The sequence below is a fragment of the Ambystoma mexicanum genome, chromosome 1q (assembly GCF_040938575.1).
Source record: "Ambystoma mexicanum isolate Mex_15411 chromosome 1q, UKY_AmexF1_1, whole genome shotgun sequence".
NCBI lineage: Eukaryota > Metazoa > Chordata > Amphibia > Caudata > Ambystomatidae > Ambystoma > Ambystoma mexicanum.
The window spans coordinates 1,387,374,976-1,387,402,854 of record NC_090922.1 but is presented as its reverse complement, the minus strand read 5'-3'; the positions used below and the strand labels follow the sequence as shown (position 1 = coordinate 1,387,402,854).

At 44.9% G+C, this 27,879-nt stretch overlaps 1 protein-coding gene across 3 annotated transcripts; it reads right to left on the bottom strand.

Moving 5' to 3' along the window:
- On the bottom strand, positions 1 to 27,149 carry TAL1 (TAL bHLH transcription factor 1, erythroid differentiation factor). Of its 3 annotated transcripts, none has more exons than XM_069642243.1 (4): positions 26,993 to 27,149; positions 13,569 to 14,042; positions 9,557 to 9,657; positions 1 to 5,859 (listed from the first exon to the last, which is right to left on the bottom strand). In XM_069642243.1, the coding sequence occupies exons 1-4, from the start codon at positions 27,004 to 27,006 to the stop codon at positions 5,438 to 5,440; spliced, it is 1,011 nt and encodes a 336-aa protein (XP_069498344.1). In that variant the 5' UTR covers positions 27,007 to 27,149; the 3' UTR covers positions 1 to 5,437. The 3 variants fall into 3 exon arrangements, with proteins under 3 accessions (XP_069498344.1, XP_069498345.1, XP_069498346.1); XM_069642244.1 differs by having other exon boundaries at positions 1 to 5,856; XM_069642245.1 differs by lacking the exon at positions 26,993 to 27,149 and adding an exon at positions 26,314 to 26,986.
- Between the last annotated feature and the right edge of the window lie 730 nt (positions 27,150 to 27,879).

Sequence of the window (27,879 nt, the reverse complement as noted above, 5' to 3'; positions counted from 1 at the left end):
TTGCTGTTTGTACACACTTGTAAAACTTTATTTAGAAATATTATTGATATAACATTATATGTATATTACAACAAAATGTGTTTTATATAGCACATCTACCGTTGGCCTAACTGGCTTTACAAAGATAAATGTACCAGATCTGGTTACTTAACTTCTGCAATAAATGCAGAAACAAACATTTTCACTTACTGTACAGTACAATACAATGAAAGTGCTGTTGAAACATTAATTGTGGTGTCATATACACACATCAAGACATAGAGTGGGTAGGGCATGGAGATCAAACTTGTAGAATGTACCTTTCAAATCTTCATCAAGTACACATATGCATACCTCAGAATCTTATATAATGATTTGTGAATGGGAGATGCCTTGAAACCGACAGGTGTAGTTGTACCTCTGTGTACCTTTGTGTCATGGTGGAGCTAAAAACAGGTATTTATGACGCTCTAGAATTTCCATTGAAAAGTATTATAAAACTAAACAGAAATATCGGGACAGCATTACAAATTTGGCACATGCCCCTTGCTCTTTACTGATACCTCTAAACATCATGACCGCCACCTTGTTTTGCTTCAGTGGCCTTACTAATACAGGACATGATGCAGAATGTCCCTGCACCGAACTGATCCCATTTCAGAGTTATAGGGCTAGACTCAAGGGGAGAAGAAGCGTTTGTTTCCAGGATCCTGCACTGGGTCAACTGGGAAAAACCAGGATTAGACCCAACGCTTCATAGCATCAAGCTAGAATACTTTACCACTGAAGACAAGCCTGTCACTAAGTGCTCTAAGAGACCCTGGACCACCAGTCAACACACATTCGATGACCTGCTTGCTCAAGTGCAGTCTTGCCCTCTTGAGCAGTCAGCGGGCCTCATTACGAGGTTGGAGGTAGCCTTGCCGGTAAGAGTGGCAAGGCTACCTCCATACCGGCATGAAAGTCCAGCACCCGCGAATGGCCAATTATCGGGGTATTCCGACCCTGCTGGACCTGGTAATTTACCTTCCGCGGGTGCCGGTAGATCCCCATTCCCATTTCAGCCCCATAGGGCTCAATGGGAATGGGGATGCCTGTAGCACCGGCACCGTTCATAATGGTGCCGGTGCTACAGGCATGCTGTGCTCTTGGTAGGGGCTGAGAGATGCACATTCTTCTTAAAAGGAAGAGCCTGGGATTTAAGTGGAAGATCTTCATTTAAAATCTATGAAAAAGTTTTCTTGTCGACTTCAATCTTTTTCTTAAGGGACTATATGTTGGCCCATCAAATAGAAATAATACATTTGTCTGCAAGTAGTTGCATTTTTCAGCATAAGCCTGGGGGAGTGAGCGTGTTCATCTTCCTGCAGGTTATTCGGGTTTAAACTTTTGACATGAGTTTAAACCCGTTGATGACAGGAATGGGCATAGATGTATTCAAGTTTACAGCAGTTGCGGCAGGAATTTTAAGAGATGCATTGCAAACTGAAACTGACTAGAGCAAGACAACTACGAAAGGACTCGCCCACCGTTAAACCCTATACTTTACTGTCTTTGGCAGGCATAATATACCTATCTGAAAGCAACCCTTAACAACTCACAAGTCATTGCAATGTACCTCTAATTTGATTTACATCATATAAATTAACAAATTATTAAATGACAGATTATAACATATGGTACCTTCACCTGCTAATATTGTTGTGCAGTATGTCCAAAGAAAGTGAGGTGTGTTTCTTTCAAAACAAATTTGGGAAGAAAACCACCGAAATGCAGAATGATAGAAGAAGAAAAAAATCTAATCAAGGGACTACATAACTGAACTCTTAAGATGGTAGTTATATCACTATATTTCGATTAACCAATATGAACATCTATGTATGTAGTAAGCAGGGGTGAAGCTTAAGTCACATCACCATTTTAATACTGTAAACAGAGAAGGGAATGGTGTGCATTAAATGTAATTCGGTCAATCATCACTAATATGAGATATGTTATCTTGGAGTGGTGGGTCTGCAACCTGCGGCTCTCCAATGTTTTGGACTACCGACTCCCATATCCCTCGCCATTAAATATGCTGGCTAAGGCTAATGAAAGCTGGAATCAAAGTAAGAATGTCCCCTGTTCAAAAATGTTCCATCACAATACACCACTTGACATTTAGGACCTACAGCATGTGTGTCCCAGAGAGGCCATTGCCAGCAAGGTTCCATTATTCCTCTTCTCCCCCTTAAGCCTTCGCGCATCTTTATATTATAACATAACATTTGTATTTGTAGAGCACATGTTCACCCCAGAGGGAATCTTGGCGCTCTTGACAGATAACAGATGTTTGTTAATACCCAACTTAATGTTACTTCTTTTATCGGACTCAGAAGGATAAAGGACTGAGTGGACCTGCCAGGATTCGAACCTGTGACCATGAGGGCACACACAAGCCCCTCTAGTGGATGCATTAGTCCACTGATCCACAGACTAGGCTGGTATTATGTATATGCAGCAAGGACAGCAGACCGCAAAAATTATCTGAAACACTTCGGCTGTCTGAAATTAAAGGTCGGCTCTGCTCAGCAAGAAAAATCAACTCAAAAGTTCCATGGTCGGTGGTGGTGATAGTCGTACAAACAGAAAAATATAATGGTTAGAGAAGACAAATAAACAGTGTACAACTAATGAATACAAATATGATTGTTCACTGTTCTGTCATGAATGTGCAATTACAAATGTACCTTTAAATGACCTTCTGCATATCAGTGATTGAAATGCTTAGTTGAAGAACTACTAGGGTCATGGTAGATTTAGGCACAATCAGATGTATTATTAGTTACCTCCAAGCTGGGCTCTCTAAGAGCTATTAACATACTCATCCCCCCACCCATTACATTCCACTGTGATGCTGCACAGTATACAGGGCAAGGATGGTATGCCCATTATAACAAGAATGGCCACACTTAATACTGATAGGTTCCAACGCGTGTCCTTAATTAACAAATTAGGCAAACTGGAAAATGGGCATAAGGTACAGCCAGAAAAATCGATGCTTTTGAAAAAGAAAAAAGGAAAGTGCCTCTTCAGCAGTGCTATTTCCACATGTCACATACAGAACGTATTCTATTACTCCAGGTGATGGCCGGATCTTGGCCTGTTCAGACTGTGTGCAAGGATCCTGTCAGCTTGTGGATGTATCTTGACTACATTCTCAATTGTACTGCTCCTTCAAACACATTTTAAGGGAGACTGAAACTAAACCCACTTTGTGGAAAGTAAACTCTAAGGCTGTCTACATGTGGAAGTTCAGGCTATTTGGGAAATCGGCCTTGTTCACAGACTCATTAGTTGATACAAAACTTAGAATGTGCCCAGACCGCTAAAATGTCTAACGCTGTTCCATACATTCAGGGAATTCGTTCAGGGTACACACAAAATATTTTTTCATCCTTCCTCTTCATCTCTGTACTTATTGGGGTAGTGCCCTCATTGAGTCCTTTCCGGTGCTCAGTATCCTCAATTAGTGAAATCGTCTACAGAGGCATCTCGTTTCAGGAAGTGGACCCAGGCAACCTCGGTGATGATGTAGAGACAGCCTGAAAATCCTAACAATGACAGATTCTGAGTTTGGTGTACCGCGTGCTTCCACTGGCAATGTCATCAGATATGAGAATCAAATTATCCGACATGATGAAAAGGAATGTTATCACTAGAGAATAGTCTGTTAGAAGGACATGTTGAAGCAAAAGATCATCTAACTGCATTGGTTAGAAAATACAGGAAAATTGGCAGCTTATGTGTGTTGAGTAGTCCCGACTGCCCTCAAAGTATGTGTGCTGTTTTGCTGGTGTTTATTAAGAGTGGTGCTTAAAACTATTCAAGGATTGCTTCCTCTTTGAATCTGATCTTTTTGAGCATTTTAATAAAATATTTTCTGAGCGAGTATAGAGGAGTGCTGGCATATCATTCTGAATTTGATGTGCAAAAACATTTTGCTCGTGTATTTCTATGATGCCCAGACATCTCCAGATTAAGTGGAAACCAGATCATAGAGAAAACGTCATTGTGGAGAGCTCCAATCTAAAACACCCTTGATAAACACATCTCAGTGAATCTGGCTCACATGTTTTCTCCCAAACTTTATATCGAGTGAATTATTTATGGCAACTTTGAAAAAGAACAAGGTACCAGATGTGATTAAGAAATTAAAAAGTGCACACACAATGTAAGATAGAATTTTTCAAAGTGGTGTTTACAGTTTACAGGCTGTATAAGACAGCTCTAAGCCCTTATGTGATATAGTTAAACCACAGTGCACGTTTACTAACAGAGGCATAAGAGCAAATCTGGAGACAAAAAACAATAACGGGTGTTTAAGAACAATGCCAAAGTGGTTGAGCATCTCCAAAACTACCCAAGAATACATTTTGGAGAATCGGGACCCATGTCTCCCCATAACACTGTACTTGTTTGAAAGGGATTTTTTCGGTAAAATGACAACGTTTTGATTGAATGGGTTTACCAATGCCAGCTCAAAGAAAACCATGTTGCAGATAAGGATGATGTAAAATGTGTTTATGGGCAAAATATATGCTGGTGACACGTGTGTTATAGTTAACATAGGTAACTGTACAACCCATAGGCGATAGCTTAAACTTTGTTATATATCTTATTTACAATGATTGTTGTACTCTACCATAATCCCTAACAATCGGTTAGCTCTTAACAAATATCGGAATCGCACACTGCTGCCGACTCCAGGTTAATTATGATTGAACTTTACTGTGAGTGAAATTCTGAAGGCAGATTTTGCAAACAGGACAATCTGTGTACCTTTCGTTCATTAAAACAACATAACAGGTACCAAGATGAGTGATTCCAAAAGTCAAAGGAAAGGTCCTGTGATAGAGAGGGTGTTTGCCCTTAAAATGTTCACCAAAGTTCAGAATTCTTTGGTTTTATTGCCATAAATCCAACGCAATGGTTGCATATGTATTTCTCTAACTGGGAAATATTTTTAGACAAGAGATTGAGATGCGGGTGCCCTCAATTGAAAAAATAGGCTAACGTGGACAAAGAGTCAAATGGAGATTTTTTCGCATTTTCTGAAGATCTAGCCGGCTGCTAAGCAGTTTTCTCCTTGTATAGAAAAAAGGTACCAGTGATATTATTTTCATTTTTGTTTCAGAATTCTATTTACAAAGGTCCTTCCTTCAAATGGGTTCATCGACCACTCCGAAGTAGATGGCACTAGCCTTGTCCCGAATAACGACCAGCAGTTCCGGGCCACAAATTGCCAGAAGAATGTTTTTTTGCTTTCCTTTCATTTGAAACAAGGGAAGTCAAAATGGAGCACCAAGTGTACTCTCTTCCAGGTGAGTGACTAGCCCAAAACCTGAGAGTCTTGAGAGTTTGAGACCCAAACCTCTGGGGATGTTGCCAATGTGTCTCTGTTTGAGTCATGCAGAGGTCATCGCTGCTCGTTGCCCTCTACATGATGGATAGCTTGATGGAGACTCCTCGAATGTTTTGAGTCCAAAGATTCATGGTCCTCTGTAAAACTGTCAGGACTTCCCTCTCCATCTAAAGAACTTCCACAGCTGGAATTTGGGGACATCATGTTTTGCAGAAGGTCGTCTTGGATTAAACCATTGTCTTTGCCCACTCTTCCCCTCTGGCCACCTTCCTCTTCTTGGTCATTTAAAAGTTTGGCCAGAAAATTGATGTACTTCATAGCCAGGCGTAAGATCTCATTCTTACTGAGCTTTTTGTCGGGTGGGTGTGTAGGGATCAGCTTACGGAGCTCTGCAAAAGCACCATTCACGTTCTGCTGTCTCCATCTTTCACGGCTGTTGGTGAAAATTCGACGAACCACTTTTGTATGGGGACCTACTGAAGAAAATGAAAACACATATTCAGTTAGAAATAATGTCTTTAACAGAATGTTGGTTGTCTCAAATAGGGGTAGGGGGAAACTGTGTTTTAGTTGAAGCTACTTTTTGATCACCATGCATTGTGCTATTTTCCTCCTTAGAACTATCATTTGGGATATGCTTTTTCTTTCAAAAATAGAAGAAAATGATCCAGAAACATCATGAATTTTTATTAAACATTGTGCTGGTTGTAATGAATTTGGTTCACGGCAGGCAGGGGAATATGGCGAACGAAAGTAAATATGGATTTAAGAAAAAAGATATTGAAGGTTAGAAGAATGAAAAAATGTCAATGAAGGTTGAAAGAAACGTAGTGGGTGGGCAAAGAGTGGTAATGAAGTTAGCTAGTGATTCAGAAAATCATGATGAAATCATTTAGGACATATCTGGGCAAGATTTATAAAAAATACATCCAGTGAAATATCATCCACCCAAATGAATGAATATAGGACCTGATAATTTTCCAAAAATTAAGTATATTTGAATTGTGAAGATGTGCTAATTTCTTTTTAAATGTGGCTGACAAAGTGTGAAGGTACATTGGGAAGCACAGTGATAATTACAAGATGGAAAACTCTTAATTATAACATTCTGATTGTTTTCCTAAACCAGTATTATGTGGGAGGTTGCCTTGGTCAGTTCAATTGCATAATGTATCAATTTAAAGTAAAACAAGGTTTGTCCTGTACCTATGATTTTGTGAGGGGAATTAAAAACTTAAAATCGTGTATTAAAATGTAGTCCCTGATGTACATTTTCCAAAATAAAATCATGCAACCTAACAATCCCGGAAATGAAAGAAAATGTGGTCAAATGTAGAGAGCTGCGTTTGACTATCTGATTGATAAAATAAACTACAATACCAGGGTGACTGGTACTATGTGATGTTTTTATCGCCATTGACTACCGATACTAGGATGATAATATCATGAGAAGCTCAATATACCTCTTTTCCTGTGACATCGTAATGACTTACTGTTTATTTATAGGTCTGCCTTCCTTTTCTCTTAACAAGAAGCTATTGGCTGTGTAAGCAATGACAGGAGAACACTCAGTGCAAAGGTGGCGCTGGTTTAAACTGTATCTGGAGCTCTTTTCAAACTGTTGGGCTGACCCCTTAGAGGATACTGGGTATTACAAGAAGTAACAAAACACTTTAAAAAGGGAGCCCAGTGACGTTCTTTAATGGAACATTTAAGCAATTCTGGCATTTGGTGATCTCGCAACAATATGTTTACTCAAGTGTGGGACAGCAGCAAAAAGTTTAGATACAACTGAATTCTGAGGCCAGCTCTTTATAGTCTGGCATTTTGGAGGATGATAAAAGCATGAGATAGCAAGTTAAACCCATGTCATATATTATCCTTTGGATCACAATGGTTCCAGATATGTTCTCTTTCCCTGTTGCCCAGTGAATGTATAGTTTGATGAGAGTACATTTGACCCAATTTTCTGATTGATATTATGATGGAAAAAATACCTTAAATCCCCCAATGTATGGCATCCTCATATTAAAAAATAATTCTAGCCAATGCGAAGAAGTGAAAGTACTTTTGAGGCAGCTACCTTCCTTCCACGTCCTTTAATCTTCTTGAAGGTTTATAACTGGAGGTCAGCACTTCTAATAACACCTAACTGGGGACTATATGCCGCAATTACAATATTTTTAATCTATTTAAGATGGCAATACTTGCCAAGTAATACAGCTTCAGGCAATTTACTATTTGAATTTAGATAGAAATCTAAGCAGCATCCCATGGGTATCAGATTGTGTCATCCTGTAGCCCACATATATAAATTTAACAGAGGAAATAGGTAGTGTCTAGTGGTGCTGTGCTTCTATTTCAATGGTCGTGAAATAAACTGGAGGCGACAAAGGAGCTGTACAAAGTACTGCTTATAGACAGGGTGGCCGTTGTGCGGACGTGTTGACCAGAGATTCCATGCATACAAACGCAGGACTGGAGTTTAAAATCGGACTTGACAGAGACAGGGGAATGGCAGCAAAAGAATAGCTTCCCTGTCTCTTAACTCGTGGCCCTTAGTATGCTGTAGACCTCTGGAGGCATTAGTGAAGGAATAAACAGGGGATAACTTTGTGATATCCCTACAATGAGTTTTTTTTTATATATTTCTTTGCATTTGTGTTATTTTAACATATGAACATCAAAAAACAAGTTATATGGTGACAATGACTAGAGTCTCATTTTGGATTGACCTGAATGAATTCAACAGTGATTAACATTTTGATAAAAATGTCTGAATGGGCTCACCAGCAAAATGAGCTGTCTTCCTGTTTGCAAAACAGTACACTTACTGTATGAGGCGCTATAGCAGTTAGTCGCCATACAAATCTGTATATTCGCCCCTGACTCCTATGTGTGTGTCTGTGTTGTTTTTAAGGTGATACATTGCTTTCTAAAAGAAGGCTTGGCCTGTAAATTCAGAAATCGAGTCCTCCTTTTGGAGAAATCTATCGGATTTTCAATTCCTTAATGACAGTCTTTTCATCAACACAAGGCCTTTCCTCAGCCGACAGGAGGTTTAGCTGACAATGCTACGCTGAAAATGATACTGACTTCAGACTGTAACATCATTCTGGGGTTTTGCTTGTAGTCAATAAAGGTACGATATTTCCCTCTTAAAAGGTGTGGGGCAAAACTACATTTCATCACTACATAAAGCCACTTTTCATTACACTACATAAAATGTTCCAAGTCCCGCAACTTAGTCTTTCGCCCGTCCAAGGTTGACAAGTTAGGTACTATTGAACAGGCTAATAATTACATCTTTTATAGCAGTCTTTACTAACAGGAGGAATGTGGTGAACATTGCTACATGAAAACCTGATCATATTACTATTCCCACTGCTTCTGCCTTTACAGTGGATTGTTATTAGGCATAGTCTCATGTACACATAGGGCCTCATTACGACCCAGGCGGTAAGGGGTTAACGTCGTCGTAAAAGGTGGCGGCGCCGTTAACCCCTTACCGCCTAATTACTAGGTCCCTTTGCGGGTCCCTACCTTAAAGGCTGATTTTACCAGCTGTTAAGGATTGGACCCGCAAAGGGACCTCGGAGGTAATTATGGTACCGTAATTTGCAGTACCGTAATTACTGCCTTCCCCATTTCCATTGAACCCTATGGGGGCAAAAATGGGAATGGGGAAGGGCCAATGGTGAATGGGGAATTACCGCCCCACCAACCTTGGAATGAGGTGGTAATTCCACATTCACCATGGCGGAATCGGTAAAATACCGGCGTCAACCATGGCGCTAATAGCGCCATGGTTAACGCCTGGGTCGTAATGAGGCTCATAGTGTTCTGTTACACACTGGCCTCTACCGGCTATTTGTGACTATCGTCTTTGCTTAAGATGCTGTGTCCCATCTTTCCAAATGGAAGCCAACATTGTTTATGATGGACCTTTAGTCATAGAAGATGTGTCGTTCTTGTATTCAAGGCACTGCTGTTTCGACTGGAATAATGGAAAGGTAATCAATAATAATTCAGAGAATGGGCATTTTACAAGGCACCTCGAGAAATGTACACCTTTGCGTTCCAGAGGCTTAGCAAGTCAATAGAAAGAGATAATTAAGTGTTTGAATGACTGTGCTGTGTCCAGCAACATGAAGGCAAAACAATGATTCTCACCTCCTTCAGTAACAACTTCCAGCTCATAGGGTCCCGATCTCCGCTTCACTCGGTTATTGTTATTGAATATTGGAAATGGATCGGAGTCTTCGTAATAGCCACTGCAATACAAGGACACAAGAGGAGACTGGTGAACCATCGTGCTGAAACCAATTATCATTTTTACAGCAACATCAAGAGCCATCATTTTGCACAGCCATACATCGGCAGCCAGGTCAATTTCAATATACATGGCTCTTTAACCTATGCTGCATGACAACTGTATTCCTGGCGATGCGTATTGCTAAGCAAAAGATGTTGGGTCTGATTTTCAAAGCGTTTTTCAGTTGGATGGTCCCATTGAAAAGCGTATTGTAAGCCTGGCACCTACACCCCAAGTTTTCCTGCTCTGCAAAGCGGCATCTGCAGGGCAGTGTGTTGTCATTTTAATGGGTTAATTATAAAGCATTTAATACCCAGAGGTTTCTAAGAGCAGACCCGGGGATTGAACCTGTGTTGCTCCGTGTAGTCTTGCTTCCAAGGTGAGCACCTTGCCCCTGAGCTACCCTCCCGAGACTCATTAGAAAGCATTTAATATTTAAAATGACGTGCATCCCATTATTTTCACAAGGTTATCTTTCTGTGCAGGGTTCTAAATTGAGGGGCGCTGGGAGTTATTTAGCTCCTGCTTCTAGCCTAGGAGAGCCTGCCTAGCTTGAAACCAACAGCTACCAGTAGCTTCCTTTGGCTCATACAGCCTGCTGGTGCCTGACAAACTTGTAAATGCGACATTAACATTTAGTATTTGAGAATGTTAATAAAGAAGAATTAAAACACATCTAATATACACTTAATATGCATAATGGATAAAAAAGTTAAAGGGGCTTATCGTGTAGCTCCTGGTTCCCCTGCAGTAGCTCCTGTCTACAGGGTGACACAGGAGCTGGTTTTAGTTTCTGCCCATCGAATCTCAATTTCGAACCATGTGCGGGTCGTACAGTGTAATTTAGTATGTATTTATAAGTCGCCTGTTAACCGCTGTAATGGTCTGCCAGAGTTACTTCTGTTCGAAATAACGCCCTGGCTCGTTAATGAAATGTAAATAAAAATAAAAACACCATATCCAAGAACCCAGGGCCTGTAATGGCAGGAAAAGTGAAAGGGAAGCCTAGGAGAAGGCTAAACATATAAGGAAGAGGTAAAAGCAGCATATTTAGAAGCTGATATAGGTCAGTAGGCCCCTGCGGTCCTCTTGTGTAAACACCCACTCATACCACACAGAACCTACAAGGTCGCCATCTATACCCTCGCCTTTTCAGAAAACGTATCTGCCTCTTCCATCACTTTTTAAAATGTACTTAACATCTGGGTCAACATCATGTCAGCTGTTAAGGTGTACAAAGCTGAGGTTATATCTGAATGCAGGTAGTATTGCACCTGATCTATTATTATTATTGTTATTAAAATTAGCAAGTGTTTCCCACTGCACAGGCTCTCCAAGCTAGTGGAAAGCGTGTAAACCTTGCAAGAGTTAAGATACTCGCTGTCTGAGCGCTTCCAAGGCTATTGAAACATTCCACCCATCGATGGCCACGTGATCTCGATTACTAAGGGGGGCGCAGAAAGAATCCTTGTGATGTTGGGCCACAGGGCACTGGCAACTCACACGCCCTCTGCCACTTCAGTGTGTCCAATGGAACCCATTCTTTCTTAACTGCAAACAAACATGATTATCGGCCGGCAATGCATCTGTGGCAGCGAGGGTCTAGACAGTAAAGGGCCCCCAAAGGCTGCAAACCATTGCACTCGGTTTGCCATACAAGAAACATAAAAGCCCTCCAGGCATATCAGGAGCTCTGTTTTACCTAGCCACTTCCTCCAGTATTGTGATAATGGCACACACAGCATACGCAACCCCTGCCAGCATACACAAGAACTCAAAAACAGTACTCCACACAACTTAATCCAAGTATCACACGCTCTTAGAGACAAGTGCATTCTTTTTTTTGTTGGCTCAGAAATCAGGTAGATCGGATGGCGAAAGCGCCTACTGTGTATCCCGTATGAGAACAATGCAATGAACATAATTCCTTTGGACATTACCAACACGTTCTACTTATGCCTATAAATATTTCAGTGTGAAGCATTCCCAATAGAAATACATTACACAACTTTAGCAATGTATACATACAGGCTTGTCGGTGCCAACTTGGGAGCAAAGATTTTTCAGCTCTTTCGTCTTAAAAAATATATGTACAGTGCATTCAAAAATGGAGTATGATTGATTACATTGCCTGTGAATGGCATCACACCAACCATTGCACGCCACTCCTTCCCTTCCCCAGCCCTCGCTGATCCCCGCCCCTCCACAGCTGTGTACAGCTTAAAACGACGTCCACATTTCCACGTGATGGGTTCCATCAATGTGAATCTCAGAATACTGTGTCCCCAGTCTAGCCAAGAGTGTGCTTCCAGCAACCAGGGGGTTATGGAACTATGCAGAGAGATGGGTGCATGTGTTATTAATAGAGTTATGAAAAGGGGGGGGCAATGTGGCCAAAATAAAGGAAAATGCACGACAAAGATGAGTATTTAATAAAAAGTTATTATAGATCAGTGACAAGAGCCCTGCAGTTGAAAAGGGCTCTAGGGATTGGGAGGGGGTGTGGAAGCGAGAGGGGTGGGTGCAGGCAGGGTAGAAGCTTGCCAAAACCAGGGAATGGGGCATGGTAATGTGAGAGAGGGGTGCGGGAGGTAATGGAGCATGGTATGGGCTGGCGATCGGTGCTCATAAGCCATGCCCAATGATGTCAGGCAGCGCCCGCTCCCCATTCTCGTAAATACGACAGTGGGGTTCTCTGGTTACCTGGCCATCATCGTGACCACTAGAAGACACATCATGGGAAGGGGTGGGAGATGGATGAGAGCCCGTTGGGGAGAGACTGGGGGCGAGGGGGGCAGTCTGCATCTGCACTCGCCCAAGTCGGTTCTAGGGAAGGACCAGTGGCAGGACAGAAAGGGGTGTAGCAGGAGGAGGGACAATGGATGGGCGCGAGGGCATTTGCAAGCATGAATACGCCGGGGTGTGCATGGTAAGCCAGGTGGGCGCAGGGCGTGGGCATATATGGAGGGGTTGCAAGTGGACGGAGGCGTGTGGAAGGAAGTGCGGGTTGGAGAAGAAGACAATTGGACGTAAGAAAGGACAGGCAGATATAGGAAAAGGCGTGTAGGTTGAGGGGCGATGGGCGACTGTGTAGACAGAGGGACAGGTAAAGTGATGCTTGGATGCGAGCAAGGAAAAAGAGGGTAGTGTAGAAAAGAGGAGCGATGGTAAAGGGGACTGAATAGTGGGGGATGGATGGATGGATGGATGGATGGATGGATGGATGGATGGATGGATGGATGGATGGATGGATGGATGGATGGATGGATGGATGGATGGATGGATGGATGGATGGATGGATGGATGGATGGATGGATGGATGGATGGATGGATGGATGGATGGATGGATGGATGGATGGATGGATGGATGGATGGATGGATGGATGGATGGATGGATGGATGAGGAGTGGATGGATACATGGATGAGTCGAGCGTGAGTTGTGGATCGTTGTACATACTTTTGGATGGCTAGATGAAATGAGCTGGGGATGAGCTGAGGATGGGTTGCAGACGTGTCTGTATATTTATGGATGGGTGTGTGTGTGTGTGGATGCAGTTGAGTGTTGGTGTGTTCTTTTGGATGGGTGCTTGAACCCGGCTGGGGATGAGTCGTGGGTCTATGTGTATCCTTTTAGATGGATGGAAGTTGAGTAGGAGCTGTGGGTGTATCTAGGCGGCTACTTTTGGGTGGAATAAACGGTTTGGGTACACTGTTGTGGGTGGGTTGGTGAGTGAGTGAGTGGATGGATGAATGGGTTGGTAGGGCTATGGGTGAATGGACGTGTGAGGAGGAGTACACGTTGTAGGCAGGTGCTAGAATAGAAGACAGGCATAACATGCGTAATAAAATAAGTACAGCTTGGCACTGACCTGTTGCCGGTGGGCAGCGACTGGCTCAGGTTGTACAGCATGCTGGCTCTGTGGACGGCTTGCAGGGGGGACGTTGCCGGGGAGCTCAGCTGCACCATACGGGCTTCTAGCGGGGATTCTGCGGGGGGAGCAGACAGGGCGCTCAGTGGAATCGGCGGTCTGCACAGCTCGGTGGTCTGCACAGTCTGTATGCCTCCTGCACCCGCCTCCAGGGCTCTTATAGGCTGGACGCCCCCCCTCCGCACCAGTTCGATTACAGGCACTGCTAGGGCGGGAGAGCGGGGGGCGCCCGCCTCCTCGGAGCCGCCATTCATTAGGACGCCACCGCTGGTCCCCGAGGGTCGGGGGGCTCCTCCCTGTCTCCCCTGGGTTGCTCCCGCCCCCAGAGCACTCGTGCTTTCCGCCCTCTTCTCAGCCGGATCGTGACCAGGGGACGTGACATCCCGATCTTCACTTTTCACCCTTTCCATCATCCTAGGAAAGGCAAAACACCAGAAAACAAACATTAGGGCTGCCAGATACCGAGGCGGGAACATAGACAAGTGTGGCAGACTGGAGACCCGAGGACAGGAGGAAAACACACCTCACAGCCCAGATCTGAAAGCAAAATGCACAGCCTGCACGCCAGACATATAACTGTATGTTTCTATATTGAGAGCGAGAGAGATTATTTTTCTAGTTATCGCATGGAATCACCACGCCCAGGACTGTCGCGGCCGCCTCGGTTTATCGTGATTACCCCATGTTATTACTTTATGGACGGGGAGTGGGGGGCGGGGGGGTGTAAGGGTAGTTGGCGAGGGCATAACTGCTAAGTCCTTGTAACATGACCGCGCCGCTCCTTTTAAACATAGACGTGCTGCTTTCCAGGAACTTTCTTTTAAATTGGTACTGACAGTGGACACTGGTGACTCTGCCTAGTTCTTTAATGCACCGGGTACTTTAGGATAGGTATTGTCCCACTGCATGGGGGAAATGTTTCACAGGCCCTTTCAAATATGCACTGTCCCCGTAATGTGTCCCAGCCACTTTAAAAGAAGTGCTCTCCCTCTGCACGGGGTAATGCGCCTCCGATCTTATAAAATAGGTGCTCTCCCTCTGCCTTGGATTGCAAAACTGTTACCATGTTTGAAGGAACCATCTGGGACCTTTAAAATAAGTAATGTCACCACCATTTGGGAATGTGCCAAGTTCTTTCAAAGAGGTGTTGCCACATTCTGTGTTGGGGAAGGCAGCGATTTCTTTAAAAGAGGTGATGTGACTACATTGAGTAATACATTACGAGGCTAGTACTTTGAAAGAGGAGCTGTCACTGGAGAAATGCGCCGGGTTTTTTAAAAGAGGAGCTGTCGCTTTGCAATGGAAATGCGTAGTGTCCTTTAAAAGAGGAGCTGTCGCTCTGAAATGGGAATTGGCTCGGGTCCTTTAAAAGAAGACCTGTCACTCTGCAATGGGAAACACCCCGGGTGCTTTAAAAGAGGGGCCGTCACTCTGCAATGGGAAATGCATAGGGTTCTTTAAAAGAGGAGTTGTCACTCTGCAATGGGAATTGGCTCGGTTTCTTTAAAAGAGGACCTGTAACTCTGCAATGGGAAATGTGTCGGGTCCTTTCAAAGGGGAGCTGTCACTCTGCAATGGGAAATGCATCGGGGCCTTTAAAAGAGGGCCTGTCACTCTGCAATGGGAAATGCGCAGGGTCCTTTAAAAGAGGAGCTGTCACTATGCAATGGAAATGTCTCTAGTCCTTTAAAGGAGGACCTGTCACTCTGAAATGGGAAATGTGTCGGGTCCTTTAAAAGAGGAGCTGCCGCTCTGCAATGGGAAATGCATACGGTCCTTTAAAAGGGGAGCTGTCACTCTGAAATGCGTCGGGTGCGTTTAAAGAGGAGCTGTCGCTCTGCAATGGGAAATGACTCGGGTCCTTTAAAAGAGGAGCTGTCACTCTGCAAGGGGAAATAACTCGGGTCCTTTAAAAGAGGAGCTGCACCTCTGCAATGGGAAATGTCTTGGGTCCTTTAAAAGAGGAGCTGTCGCTCTGCAATCTGAAATACGTTGGGTCCTTTGAAAGAAGACGTGTCACTCTGCAATGGGAAATGAGTCAGGTCCTTTGAACGAGGAGCTGTCGCTCTGCAATGGGAAATGGCTCGGGTCCTTTAAACGAGGAGCTGTCCCTCTGCAATGGAAATGCGTTCGGTCCTTTGAAAGAAGACCTGTCACTCTGCAATGAGAGATGTGTCGGGTCCTTTAAAAGAGAACCTGTCACTCTGCAATGAGAGATGTGTCGGGTCCTTTAAAAGAGAACCTGTCACTATGCAATGGGAAATGTCTCGAGTCCTTTAAAAGAGGAGCTCTTACTCTGCAATGGGAAATGACTTGGGTACTTTAAAAGAGGAGCCGTCACTCTGCAATGTGAAATGCGTTATGTGAAAGAGCTGGTGCGATTCTACATTGGGCAATACTCTGTTTCTTTCCAGCCACGCTGCAAAAGGAAATGCGTTGGGCCTTTTTTAGAAAAGGCGCAATCACTGAAACGGAGCATTCGACGGATCCTTAACGAGGTGCTCCCGTCACAATGTATTGGGGGACATGCAGGGTTCTTCAAATAAGGTGCTGTCACTTTGCACTGGGAAATGCCCCCGTGCCTTCAAAATAGGTCCTGTCACTTTATATTGGGGGGTGTGCCATGATCTTTGAAAGAGGTGCGGTCTCTCTGTTCTTGGGAACAAAGTCTCTGCATTGAGGAATTAGCCTTGTCTTTTAAAAGGATGCTGTCACTCTGCATTGGGGAATGAGCCTTGTCTTTTAATAGGATGCTGTGACTCTGCATTGGGGAATGAGCCTTGTCTTTTAAAAGGATGCTGTCATTTGGCATTGGGGAATAAGCCGAGTCTATTAAAAGGATGCTGTCACTCTGCATTGGGGAATGAGCCTTGTCTTTTAAAAGGATGCTGTCACTCTGCATTGGGGAATGAGCCTTGTCTTTTAAAAGGACGCTGTCACTCTGCATTCGGGAATGAACCTTGTCTTTTAAAAGGATGCTGTCACTCTGCATTGGGGAATGGGCCGTCTCTATTAATAGGATGCTGTCACTCTGCATTGGGGAATGAGCCTTGTCTTTTAAAAGGATTCTGGCACTCTGCATTGGGGAATGAGCCTTGTCTTTTAAAAGGATGCTGTCACTCTGCATTGGGGAATGAGCCGTCTCTATTAATAGGATGCTGTCACTCTGCATTGGGGAATGAACCTTGTCTTTTAAAAGGACGCTGTCACTCTGCATTCGGGAATGAACCTTGTCTTTTAAAAGGATGCTGTCACTCTGCATTGGGGAATGGGCCGTCTCTATTAATAGGATGCTGTCACTCTGCATTGGGGAATGAGCCTTGTCTTTTAAAAGGATTCTGGCACTCTGCATTGGGGAATGAGCCTTGTCTTTTAAAAGGATGCTGTCACTCTGCATTGGGGAATGAGCCGTCTCTATTAATAGGATGCTGTCACTCTGCATTGGGGAATGAGCCTTGTCTTTTAAAAGGATTCTGGCACTCTGCATTGAGGAATGAGCCTTGTCTTTTAAAAGGATGCTGTCACTCTGCATTGGGGAATGAGCCTTGTCTTTTAATAGGATGCTGTTACTCTGCATTGGGGAATGAGCCTTGTCTTTTAAAAGGATGCTGTCATTTGGCATTGGGGAATAAGCCGAGTCTATTAAAAGGATGCTGTCACTCTGCATTGGGGAATGAGTCGTGTCTATTAAAAGGATGCCGTCACTCTGCATTGGGGAATGAGCCTTGTCTTTTAAAAGGATGCCGTCACTCTGCATTGGGGAATGGGCCGTGTCTATTAATAGGATGCTGTCACTCTGCATTGGGGAATGAGCCTGGTCTTTTAAAAGGATGCTGTCACTCTGCATTGGGGAATGAGCATTGTCTTTTAAAAGGATGCTGTCACTCTGCATTGGGGAATGAGCCTTGTCTTTTAAAAGGATGCTGTTACTCTGCATTGGAGAATGAGCCGTGTCTATTAAAAGGATGCTGTCACTCTGCATTGGGGAATGAGCCGTGTCTATTAAAAGGATGCCGTCACTCTGCATTGGGGAATGAGCCTTGTCTTTTAAGAGGATGCCGTCACTCTGCATTGGGGAATGAGCCTTGTCTTTTAAAAGGATGCCGTCACTCTGCATTGGGGAATGGGCCGTGTCTATTAATAGGATGCCGTCACTCTGCATTGGGGAATGAGCCTTGTCTTTTAAAAGGATGCTGTCACTCTGCATTGGGGAATGAGCCTTGTCTTTTAAAAGGATAATGTCACTCTGCATTGGGGAATGAGCCTTGTCTTTTAAAAGGATGCCGGCACTCTGCATTGGGGAATGAGCCTTGTCTTTTAAAAAGATACTGTCACTCTGCATTGAGGAATGAGCCTTGTCTTTTAAAAGGATAATGTCACTCTGCATTGGGGAATGAGCCTTGTCTTTTAAAAGGATGCTGTCACTCTGCATTGGGGAATGAGCCTTGTCTTTTAAAAGGATTCTGGCACTCTGCATTGAGGAATGAGCCTTGTCTTTTAAAAGGATGCTGTCACTCTGCATTGGGGAATGAGCCTTGTCTTTTAAAAGGATGCTGTCACTCTGCATTGGGGATAGAACCCGGTCATGTAAGAGGTGCTGCCGTCGCAGTGTACTGGCGAACAGGCTGGGTCCTTTAAATGCGGTGCTGTCCCTCTGCATTGGGGACTGTGCTGAGCAGTTGTCACAGTGTGTCCAGTAACACGCTGGGCCGTTTACATGCCGTACGCTCGCTGTGTATTGAGGATTGCGATCGTTTCCTGAAAAACCTGAGTTTGGGACAAGGAATGTCCTATTCGGATGTTTCTCACTCTAGTGCACAGGCTTCACTGCCATTTGCATGGGCTCCGGATCCATCGAAGGGGGTGCGCTAGTTAGACAAGTGTGTTGATGTATGCGGACCGGAAGTAATGTGAGCCCTGTGCGTGTCACGAGCATAACGGTATGTGTTTCCGCGCGGGAGACTCCTGTGCCCTGCTGCCAGGAAGCACTGGTCAGGGCCGTCACTGTCCGCTTCGGAGGACGTGCATCTGTGATTGAGAGGTAGTGCATTCATTAGTAGTAGGTAAATGTGCACTGGGAACTTACCATGATAATGCCTCCATGTGCTCAAGTCGAGGGTACACGCGGGGGACGGAGTCCACCCACTTTTTTAAGAGGGTGGCTCAGTTCCCTCCCACGCCCCTCCCGCCCCCCAGCCAAAATGAGAAACATTGAATGTCCTCTGTGAATTAATGAACTAAAGCCGATCTCGGGATCAAACCGCAGTCGTCAAGTTTGCAAGGCTGTTGATGAGATGGTTTGTTTGGCGGCTATTGGGAGAGTGATTTACAGAAGGTTGGGAAATGCACTTACATGCTAAGGTTTGGGATGTTTTCTTGAGTATGTACTAATTCTTACAGGGCTTTTTTTCTTTCTTTTTCCTCTTCCCCTCATGATGCGATTATTGATAAGCTTCATATGCTATGTTGTGTGATTCGTTGTGCTTTGTATTTTCTCATTTTTTGTTTGGTAAAATCTAAATAAAGAATTAAAAAATGTTTTAAAAGTTTAAAAGGCTGAACACTTCACCGCTGCACTATACCTATTGATGAAAAATGGCAAACTAAAGGTGGAATGTCCCATTTCAGTGCTGCAGGTTCCAGGGAAAACATGTGTATTCATTCTTGGAGTTTAAAACATTCACACCTTTTAACATTTTCAAAAACACTATTAGAAGAAAATATCCTCTGTTGGTTTTGTGTGTGTTGATTTTATGGAAGGGGAATGCTATTCGTCCAGTGCAATCTGGGTGGTTATGCAAAGCCAATTTAATTAAATGTGCTTATTTCACCTTGATATGCTATTTTCTGGCGATGCCACATTCCATTGCGTTGGTTAATGAGTCCCCCCACTTTAATTGTTGGGATTTGACCCCTGCCTTTAACACGATGCAATAGACTTGACGACTGTGCACATGAATAAGGGTTCCACTAAACAGATGACGACCACGTACCAGTGCAGCAAACTGTATATACACATATGATATCAATACGTACTTTTCCAGAGGTGGCAAACAAAAGTCACTGCTGCGAAAAAGTACAACAGGGTTTGAAATAGAATCCATCAATTGGCCGAATGCACCGATCGGCCACGTGTAGTTACTAAGACTATGGCTAGCTGTGTGTCTCTTAAAATCGCGTGTGTAAAATGGCAGACAACCAAGCTGCTAATGCCCTAGCGCTGCAAGGCGAGGCTGGGCTGAGGGAGAGGAACGGCAGCACGCATTCACATCATCAATGCTTGGCACCGACCCTACAAGCTACGGGTACTGAAGGCTGCGGCTCAGCCTGGGGGCGGTTGGCAAGGAGTGAGTCCGTGAGTGAATGAGCCCGCCAGTCAGTCAGTGCGTGTTAAATGTAGCTTGCAAGAGTCCAGTAATCCCAATTCCGCCCTGCATCAAAGGCAGCTCACTGGGTTGAAGCCGCTACAAAATCCCCTTCCCAGTCTAACCCGAAAGTTTACAAGTGCGACGCCAACTCCGCATTTCATCTGCCCGCCATTGATAAGATGAGTGTTACTGGGCTGGGCGATAAGACCTATTACAATTAGACGAGCTGTGCAAATTCCCATGGACAATATTAAACGCGCTCTTCGTTTCATACAAGGGGGAGGCGGAGCGGAAAAAGCCGGCGGACCTGCGGGCCTGCTGCGGTCGCTTCTGCGCGCTGGCCTGGGCTGCCCGAGTCCCTCCCGGGTTATTCTGATCATACAAGAAGGAGAATTGCCCGATACACCGCACGATGCCCCGGTTAAAGCGATCATGACGATACAATGAATGCGCTATGTTATTCAATGTGGTATGCTGTGTTATATTCGTTATGTTATGTCATGCGATGGATTGCTTCACGTTAAGCCTCCTTCTATGTTATTCTATAGATGAATCTGCGTTACAGGCTGTGTTGCATGCAGTGTTACGCGATATGCTATGGTTTAAGTCATACTACGTTTCATGTTATGTATTACGTTCTGTAATACGTCATGTCATGTACTGAGCAATCTTAGGCCACGTGGCATGTATGTCCTTTTAAGATTCTTCTTCGCTGTGATGCTATTTCGTAGGCCAGGTTGCGCTGCTCTCGGCTGTGCTGTAAAATATCCTGTGCTATGTTGAAAAGAAAAAAACGTGTCCAAAGGCACCTACCCAAGTATGACGGAATCTTCTGATACGCAGGCCCCTTTGCCGGTGGAGGGGGTTACAAATGCGTTTTATGAGCACTGTGAGATATCCTTTTGATATTTTCAATGTTTTATTGCAATGATTTTTACATGTTTTTATTATAATTAATTGTTTTACATTGTACGCCTTTTTACTTCTGTTGGCATTACATCCTCCTGACACGAAAGAATCAATGAATCGAAAATGTAAATACAATCTGAATCTAACTGGGCGCTATTCGGAGATTTGCCACACACTGTAGACATTCGTTCCTCGGTGCCATTGTTCTGTGGTGTAAGGGTGTCCTGCCTGTTTTGAGGCACTGTAGACACGCCTGGTGCAAAGATTCTCTCGGTGCACAGTGCGCGCTTTCTTCCTGTGCAGAACCCATTTCTGTTCACAAATAACGGTGCCTTCCGACCCCAACGACGAAACGGAACGCCAGTATAAACATCTATGGTGTCACTTCCTTATACCTGAATTCCCCGAAGAGAACTTCTAGGAGCAATGCATTGAAACGCGAGGAGAGGATGCTGTTCTTACTGTAACACAGATTACACAACTATCTCTGTGCCTCCCATCTCCCTATGTAGGTCCAGCTATTTCATGGCGACCAGACTTCCGGTTTTTCCAGGACCATCCCGGAATTGGGCCATCCGCCCCCCGTACCGGTTTTAGGAAAGGGAGTTTGATTGCTGCAGAGAAACAATAATTCAATGCTCCACTGACACATAACAAACAGTTGCCCAGCTTCGCCTTAGTCCAGTGGTACTGAAACTATGTTATGCTGAGCACCCCCTTGGTTAAAAATAGTGTTGCTGAGCCCCAAGAGTAAAAATAAGACTTGCTGCCCACCTCCCCCAAAAGCCATATCTGCTTCTTATTTCTATTAAGCGTTCCCGTATATCTTGTCAATTGTATCACATTCTTACCATGTATATACTGATCTATGATTAACTGTTATCCTTTGTAAATTACCCACTGTATGCTAATGTAAATTACTTATGCTATAATACTGTAAGAAATGCGCCCAGATGCCCAAGGGCTTTGTGCGCTATATAAACAAAATACAATACAATAAAAAGCAATCGACGTACTCCCTTTTGGAAGAGCCTCGCGTCCCCATGGTTTCAAGACCACTGCCTTAGATCCCTACGCCCCAGGGAAGGCTGAACACACGCAACCTTTCTGTGTGCACTGCAGGCACTCGTATTTACTGATTGTGCCATGAGACGGATTATGAAATGCACATAGCAAAGCCTGTAGCAACCATCGAAACGAAAGCCGCTGCATTTCGCATGCTCGCTGTCACAGCCGAATGTGCAGTTTATACATAGGAGAATTGCTGGAACTTGTATGTATGCTAATGTTGGGGGGCAATAGTACAGGGCAGCGAGCCTTGAGTGGGTTGGGGGAGACAGTCCTACGTTTAAGTTTGAGGCATGTCCCAGCTACCCATCCAATCAACCCCAAGGGTCAAGTCCTAAAAAATAAAAGTGATGGCACTCTAACATACGTAGCGGGGTGGACGTCACCAGAAATTAGCATATCAAGGTGACATGTGCAACTGTCATTCTATTGGCTTTCCATAACCATACACATTGCACAGGGTGAATGGCATTTGCCTTTCATAAAATCAACACTCACCAAAATGGAAAAGAGGAAATGTTTTTCTAATCCTGTTAGAAAATGTTAAAAGGTGTGCATGTTTTAAACTCCAAGAATCAATACCAATGTTTGCCCTGAAACTTGCAGTCCCGAAATAAGTCATTTCAACTGTAGTTGTATTTTTCATCAGGTTATACAGTGCAGTGGTGAAGTGGCAGGCCTGCAAAGTTGTCGACTGCTTTTTGAATCCCCGGGTCGGCATACATTCCAAGAAGACAATCAAATGTTCTCATTTTACACAAGACCTCTAAAAATACCCAGGGGGACTGCGTCCACCCTCTGAAAAAAGTGGGTAGATTCCGTCCACCCGCGTGTATCCTGGACTTGCGCCTTGAGATTCAACCACCCACTCATCCATTTAGCCCCACCCACCTGCCCGGTCGCCACACGATTGAGGCATACATTCAGAAGCCCACCCACCCATAGAATCCCAGCCATCAACGCATGTACCGATGTTACTCACCCGACATTCATACAAGCCATTGCCGCTAGTCATGCACTCAGCACAATATGTATCCGGCCTCCCGTCCAATCCCTCCCCTCTACCCCCCACGCCCCCACACTTCATCATAACGCAACGTGTTTAATAATATGTATGGTCGAAAATTCTTGGAAGCCTTTCTTTGCATTTGCAATAAAAAAAACTCTTGTGTTGCAATGTTCTCCCCCTGCACGCCCGTCAATCCTTAACATAGTTGTGACACAGTTGAACTATGGAGTAATGGCCAAGTGTGTTATAATGCATGGTCATACTTTGCATTCATGATGTCCATATACAGTGAAACACACATTCTACTGGGAAGGGACACGCCGGTGATTTCACATGTGTAGGCGTGTTGTGGGTTTGCACAAAGAAGGGCCTTGAAATAAAGACACTTGCAGAACAGGAGGCGTGACCTGGAGCAGGGGCGCAGCATTCTATAGCAGGTTATCGAGGGAGGTAGGAAGGAGCGAGGAGCAGGGACTTAGAAAAGGCCGGAGCGAGGAGGAAGGAAGGAAGGAAGGGAGGAGAAAGAAGGAAGGAAAGAAGGGAGGAGAAAGAAGGAAGGGAGGAGAAGGAAGGAAGGAAGGAAGGAAGGAAGGGGAAGGAAGGAAGGAAGGAAGGAAGGAAGGAAGGAAGGAAGGAAGGAAGGAAGGAAGGAAGGAAGGAAGGAAGGAAGGAAGGAAGGAAGGAAGGAAGGAAGGAAGGAAGGAAGGAAGGAAGGAAGGAAGGAAGGGAGGGAGGGAGGAAGGGAGGGAGGGAGGGAGGGAGTTGTCAAGTTATTGTTTATTATTAAATGAGGGCTACATTGTCCGTTTTTTATTTAGGAATTGCGATCATGCGGCAGGACTTGCAAACGTAGCAATGTGAATGGAAGTAAAGAAGCACGTTCCAAATGCACATACATGCTTTCCTCACTGCACATACACGCTTTGCTCACTGCACATATACCGAACAGACTTCAAAGAATACAAGCTGCGCAATACGCGCCTCTACTCGCTGCGAAATGCCCAGAGTACACCACGGAGCTTGCCCGTGTGTGCAACATAATGCACCGCATCCATGCATCCTGCAGGAAGTGAGCGCAGCCCTTCCTTTTCCTGAAACGAAAATACGATGCGTCCGAATCGCGTTAGAGGCCTATACACTTCCTCCAGTCGGTTTGCAGGAATCTTTAGAAAAGGCGAATTATCAGGGTTAAAAAAAAGGGTCGGGAGTGTCTTAGGCACCTGCTTCCAAGAATCGCTAGGGCACTCGCGGCGGCCTGTAAACGTCACTCAGGGCAAAGCTGGGTCCAAGACAGCAGTGCGAGTGCGATAACGAGCCAATAACGCCCTGTGCCTCCTCCCAGCCCCCGCCGGAAAGAGAGAGCAGCGAACCGCGCAAATAAACAGCGGCTGCCGAGTCCTAGTGTCCCTTGCATTCCCCATAGCAATAGTGTACTTCAAATCAAGCACCCTGTGCAGCGCGGAGGTTACACTCTTCCCTCCTTTGATATATTCCGTATCGCCAGGTTCATATAAAACAACACAACTCGAATTGTATATCATTCTACAAAACGTTTTCTTTTTTTTAACACAAAAGTTCATTTTTAACTATAAACCGTCATATAAATGCATGCAGTTTCCCCCATATAAATCACCTGATCGCTACAATAATCTATAATGGTACGGACCTTCACATCATGACCGTCCTTTAATAGTTTGACGAAAACACAAGACAGTAATATTTGGCCCACAAGGAGTTCCTTTATCAGGGGACCGCCGATCGGCCTTACAAGGATACACTTGACCCTTCTCTCTGCATCTTCACCCCAGGGTGGGCGAAAGCACAACCTGACCCGTCGCCCAAGGCCAAGCTGCGTGTCTTGGATTCACTGTCATTTATTTAAAGCAAGCCTCGTTTTATTTGCATAAACACTGGGAGATTGATCCGTGTGTGTCTATACATTCTGATATTGACAATATCAGCTGAGTCTAGCCATCCTGATACTGAAAATATCATCTGTGAGAAACAAAAGAAAAAAACATGATATCGGACTGATACGAAACATAACGTGTACATAAAAACTATAGATGCGCGAGCGGATTCACGGAAAGTGGACACTTTAGATGAAATCATCACATTTGCATAGAGATAAAAAAAAATATATATAATACCACAGCTTCTGTCTGGTGCTGATAAGGGTCTCCGGGGTAAGGGGCTGGGCGCCGCGCCTGTACGTGCTGAAATGTTGACGCCCAATGGAAGCGACATCGCGAATATTATACAGCGAGCGAGCTCTAGTATACATACCCTGCGCTCAACGCTATCACACATTCGCTGGAAAGTGGGTTATTAAAAATAGTGAAGAGAATAAAGAGAAGGCTCGTTTGGTTTTGAAGAGCGCAGATTCATGGGTTAGTTTGCCTTTGTGTTTAGGCGGTGGTTGCTGTCCGGGTCAAGCCTCTTGTCATTTCTGATAAACAACACGGATCTGCGAAATAACCAAAAGAAAACAACACACAAGAGGGACGTCGGAAAAACGTGTTTTGATCGTGAAAATGGCCGAATTTGAAGGAGAAAAATATCGACGCGAGGAAAGGAATCCCTGCACTGAGCAATGCCACCCCGTAAATGCGGTATCTTAATATAGGGCGCGGAAGAGGGCGACTACCGCACGATTAAACACGGGACCGATTTCATTCTTCAAGGCGATACATATATAAGCATATCCCGGCCGTTGGACGATTCCTTTTCATAATACGGAGCCAGGGAATATTGATCACAATAACACCTATATGCATCGCCGCAATTCCACACGCAAACACGAAATCCCCGAGGATATGCACACACTGTACACATACCTACATAAGCAGTCTGGCATGGCCCAATACGGCTCATTTGGAAAATTGTGCATATTTCGGCGAAAATACTGTATTTTGATAAGTGAAACAAGTAGGCTATATTACATTTTTTTGGGCAGCTGTGTTAAAAAAAATCCATCTGCGTTTTAGACAATTCTAGGTAGGATTGGTGACATATACCCATCCCCCTCCCATCCAGGCACGGCTCATGCATGATAGCATTTCCAGACGTGCAGTAGCGGAATAACGCCAGGTTAAGGGTCTCCCTACAAAATATCCCCAAGAAAAATATCGCCGTACATATGTCTCGCCATAGGCGATATTTTTGGTGGGGATAATTTGTGGGAGCGGGGTGATTTTACAATAATGCGAGGGTGTCTCCCGCAGGGTCCATTGGTCAATATCACCGCATAATTTTGCGGGGATATTAACACGTGGAACCAGGTTAAGTGGAATACCGTCATGCAAGCGATCAGTACCAATGCAATACCCACATTGATGGTGGTTTCCCCGCCTGCCGCTGCCAGTGGCGAAGTGGGCATCAGAACACGGCGTCCTTCCTTGGACTATCCCAGGAGCTGCAGGCTTTGCACACACGTCTCCCACCCGCGGTGCGCGCCTTTTTTTCCGTTCTTCTCCTGGCTCCCCTGGTCGTGAACTTGACGCCCCTAATCCATGTTAAGGCCAGGGACCATCCGGGCTAAATGCCCGAGCCTGGAGCGTTTGGAAGAGGGGAAATAGCACGTGCTGCGGCTGCCCTTCCATTCCCAAGACAGCCAGCGCCGGACATTGCACAATGCAAAAAGAAACCTCAATAACTCGGCCAATAGTTTGCTCCAAATCCACCTTGAAACCAGCAACCCATTGCCTCCATCTGGTTACAGGAGTCCCATTTTAACAACACTCCTAATATTGATGAACATATCCAATGCCTTTATGCACGGTGACGCGCCAGCTCCCGTGCTCCTGCAGTGTGCGTCCCAACCAGTCTCCATTTTCTGACAGCTCCCAAAACGAACAAGAGGCGACGAAATAAGCCGCCGGGGAGGAGAAGAAACTAGTCACCAATGACCATTAGCTCCTTCGAGACTCCCCCCACACACAAAGCCCCCCCACCAGAAATGGGGGGAGGCGAAAAGAACGAGCTGGGACCAGGCGGCCGGCCGTACTCACCGTTCGCTCCTCATTGGTGGCCCAAAGCGCCGCCATTTTGAGGCCTGGTCATGGCGGACGGCGTGTGGAGGAGCGCGCGCGCCCGCCCCTGCGTGCGTCGCTCCCCAGCAGCGCGAGCAGCAGCAGCAGCATGCGCGGGGCGGCTCGCGCCCAATGGGCCCGGCCTTCCCTCGCGACCAGTTTCCTACTTAGCATGGACAGAGGAACACCGAGGCAATGTGGCCGGTAGAGATAAGGCGGCAGGCCGGGCCCGCCTGCCCCGATAAGCCCCTGAGCCCATTATTTATGAAATGATTCATTATTTGGCCATTTTTTTTTCTCGAGGTGGTGGTAAAGGGGTAGTGGTGGTACTCTGGAAAACAGCACTGGCGGCCGGTGTGCATAGGAATAACTTCGGCTTCCAAGCAAGCCTGTAAGGCCTTTTCCTAAGTGTGGAAGAAAAATGTACCACGGCTGTCAGCATTTGAATAATAATTATTTTATTTCCTTCCTGTTGGGGTTTATTGCGCCCTGTTCTTTTTGGTTCGTCAGTATCAAGCGTGGACCACTGCATGCAGCCCACAATGAGCCGAAAGAAACGTTTGAGGTGACACTACATGACATTATTTTATTTACTCCCGATTCATAAGTCTCATTATTACATCATGGGTGCACACTTTCCCCAATAATTCAGTTTTGACAACCTTTAGTTATAGTCTGGAGTGCATGCACAATTAATTTTTAGCATTCTGGAGCGCTCTGTCATAAGGACAGGAGTCCCCTTTGACCATAAAGGGATTCTGTGTGAATTCTGAGAGCAGAAGTTTTGGGGGATGGGATGTTCATGGATTGAACCAAGCTCTGCAGCAAGTAAGGTGGTGGTTTCATCATAAACGCTGCACCTGGTA

Bases quoted from the DNA above. Each gene is read 5' to 3' on its own strand.
- TAL1 (XM_069642243.1), bottom strand. The intron at 9,658-13,568 runs GTCAGTGCCAAG...CTTGTATTGCAG, and splicing joins TCGCTGCCCACCGGCAACAG to TGGCTATTACGAAGACTCCG. The intron at 5,860-9,556 runs GTGAGAATCATT...CATTTTCTTCAG, and splicing joins GGAAGTTGTTACTGAAGGAG to TAGGTCCCCATACAAAAGTG.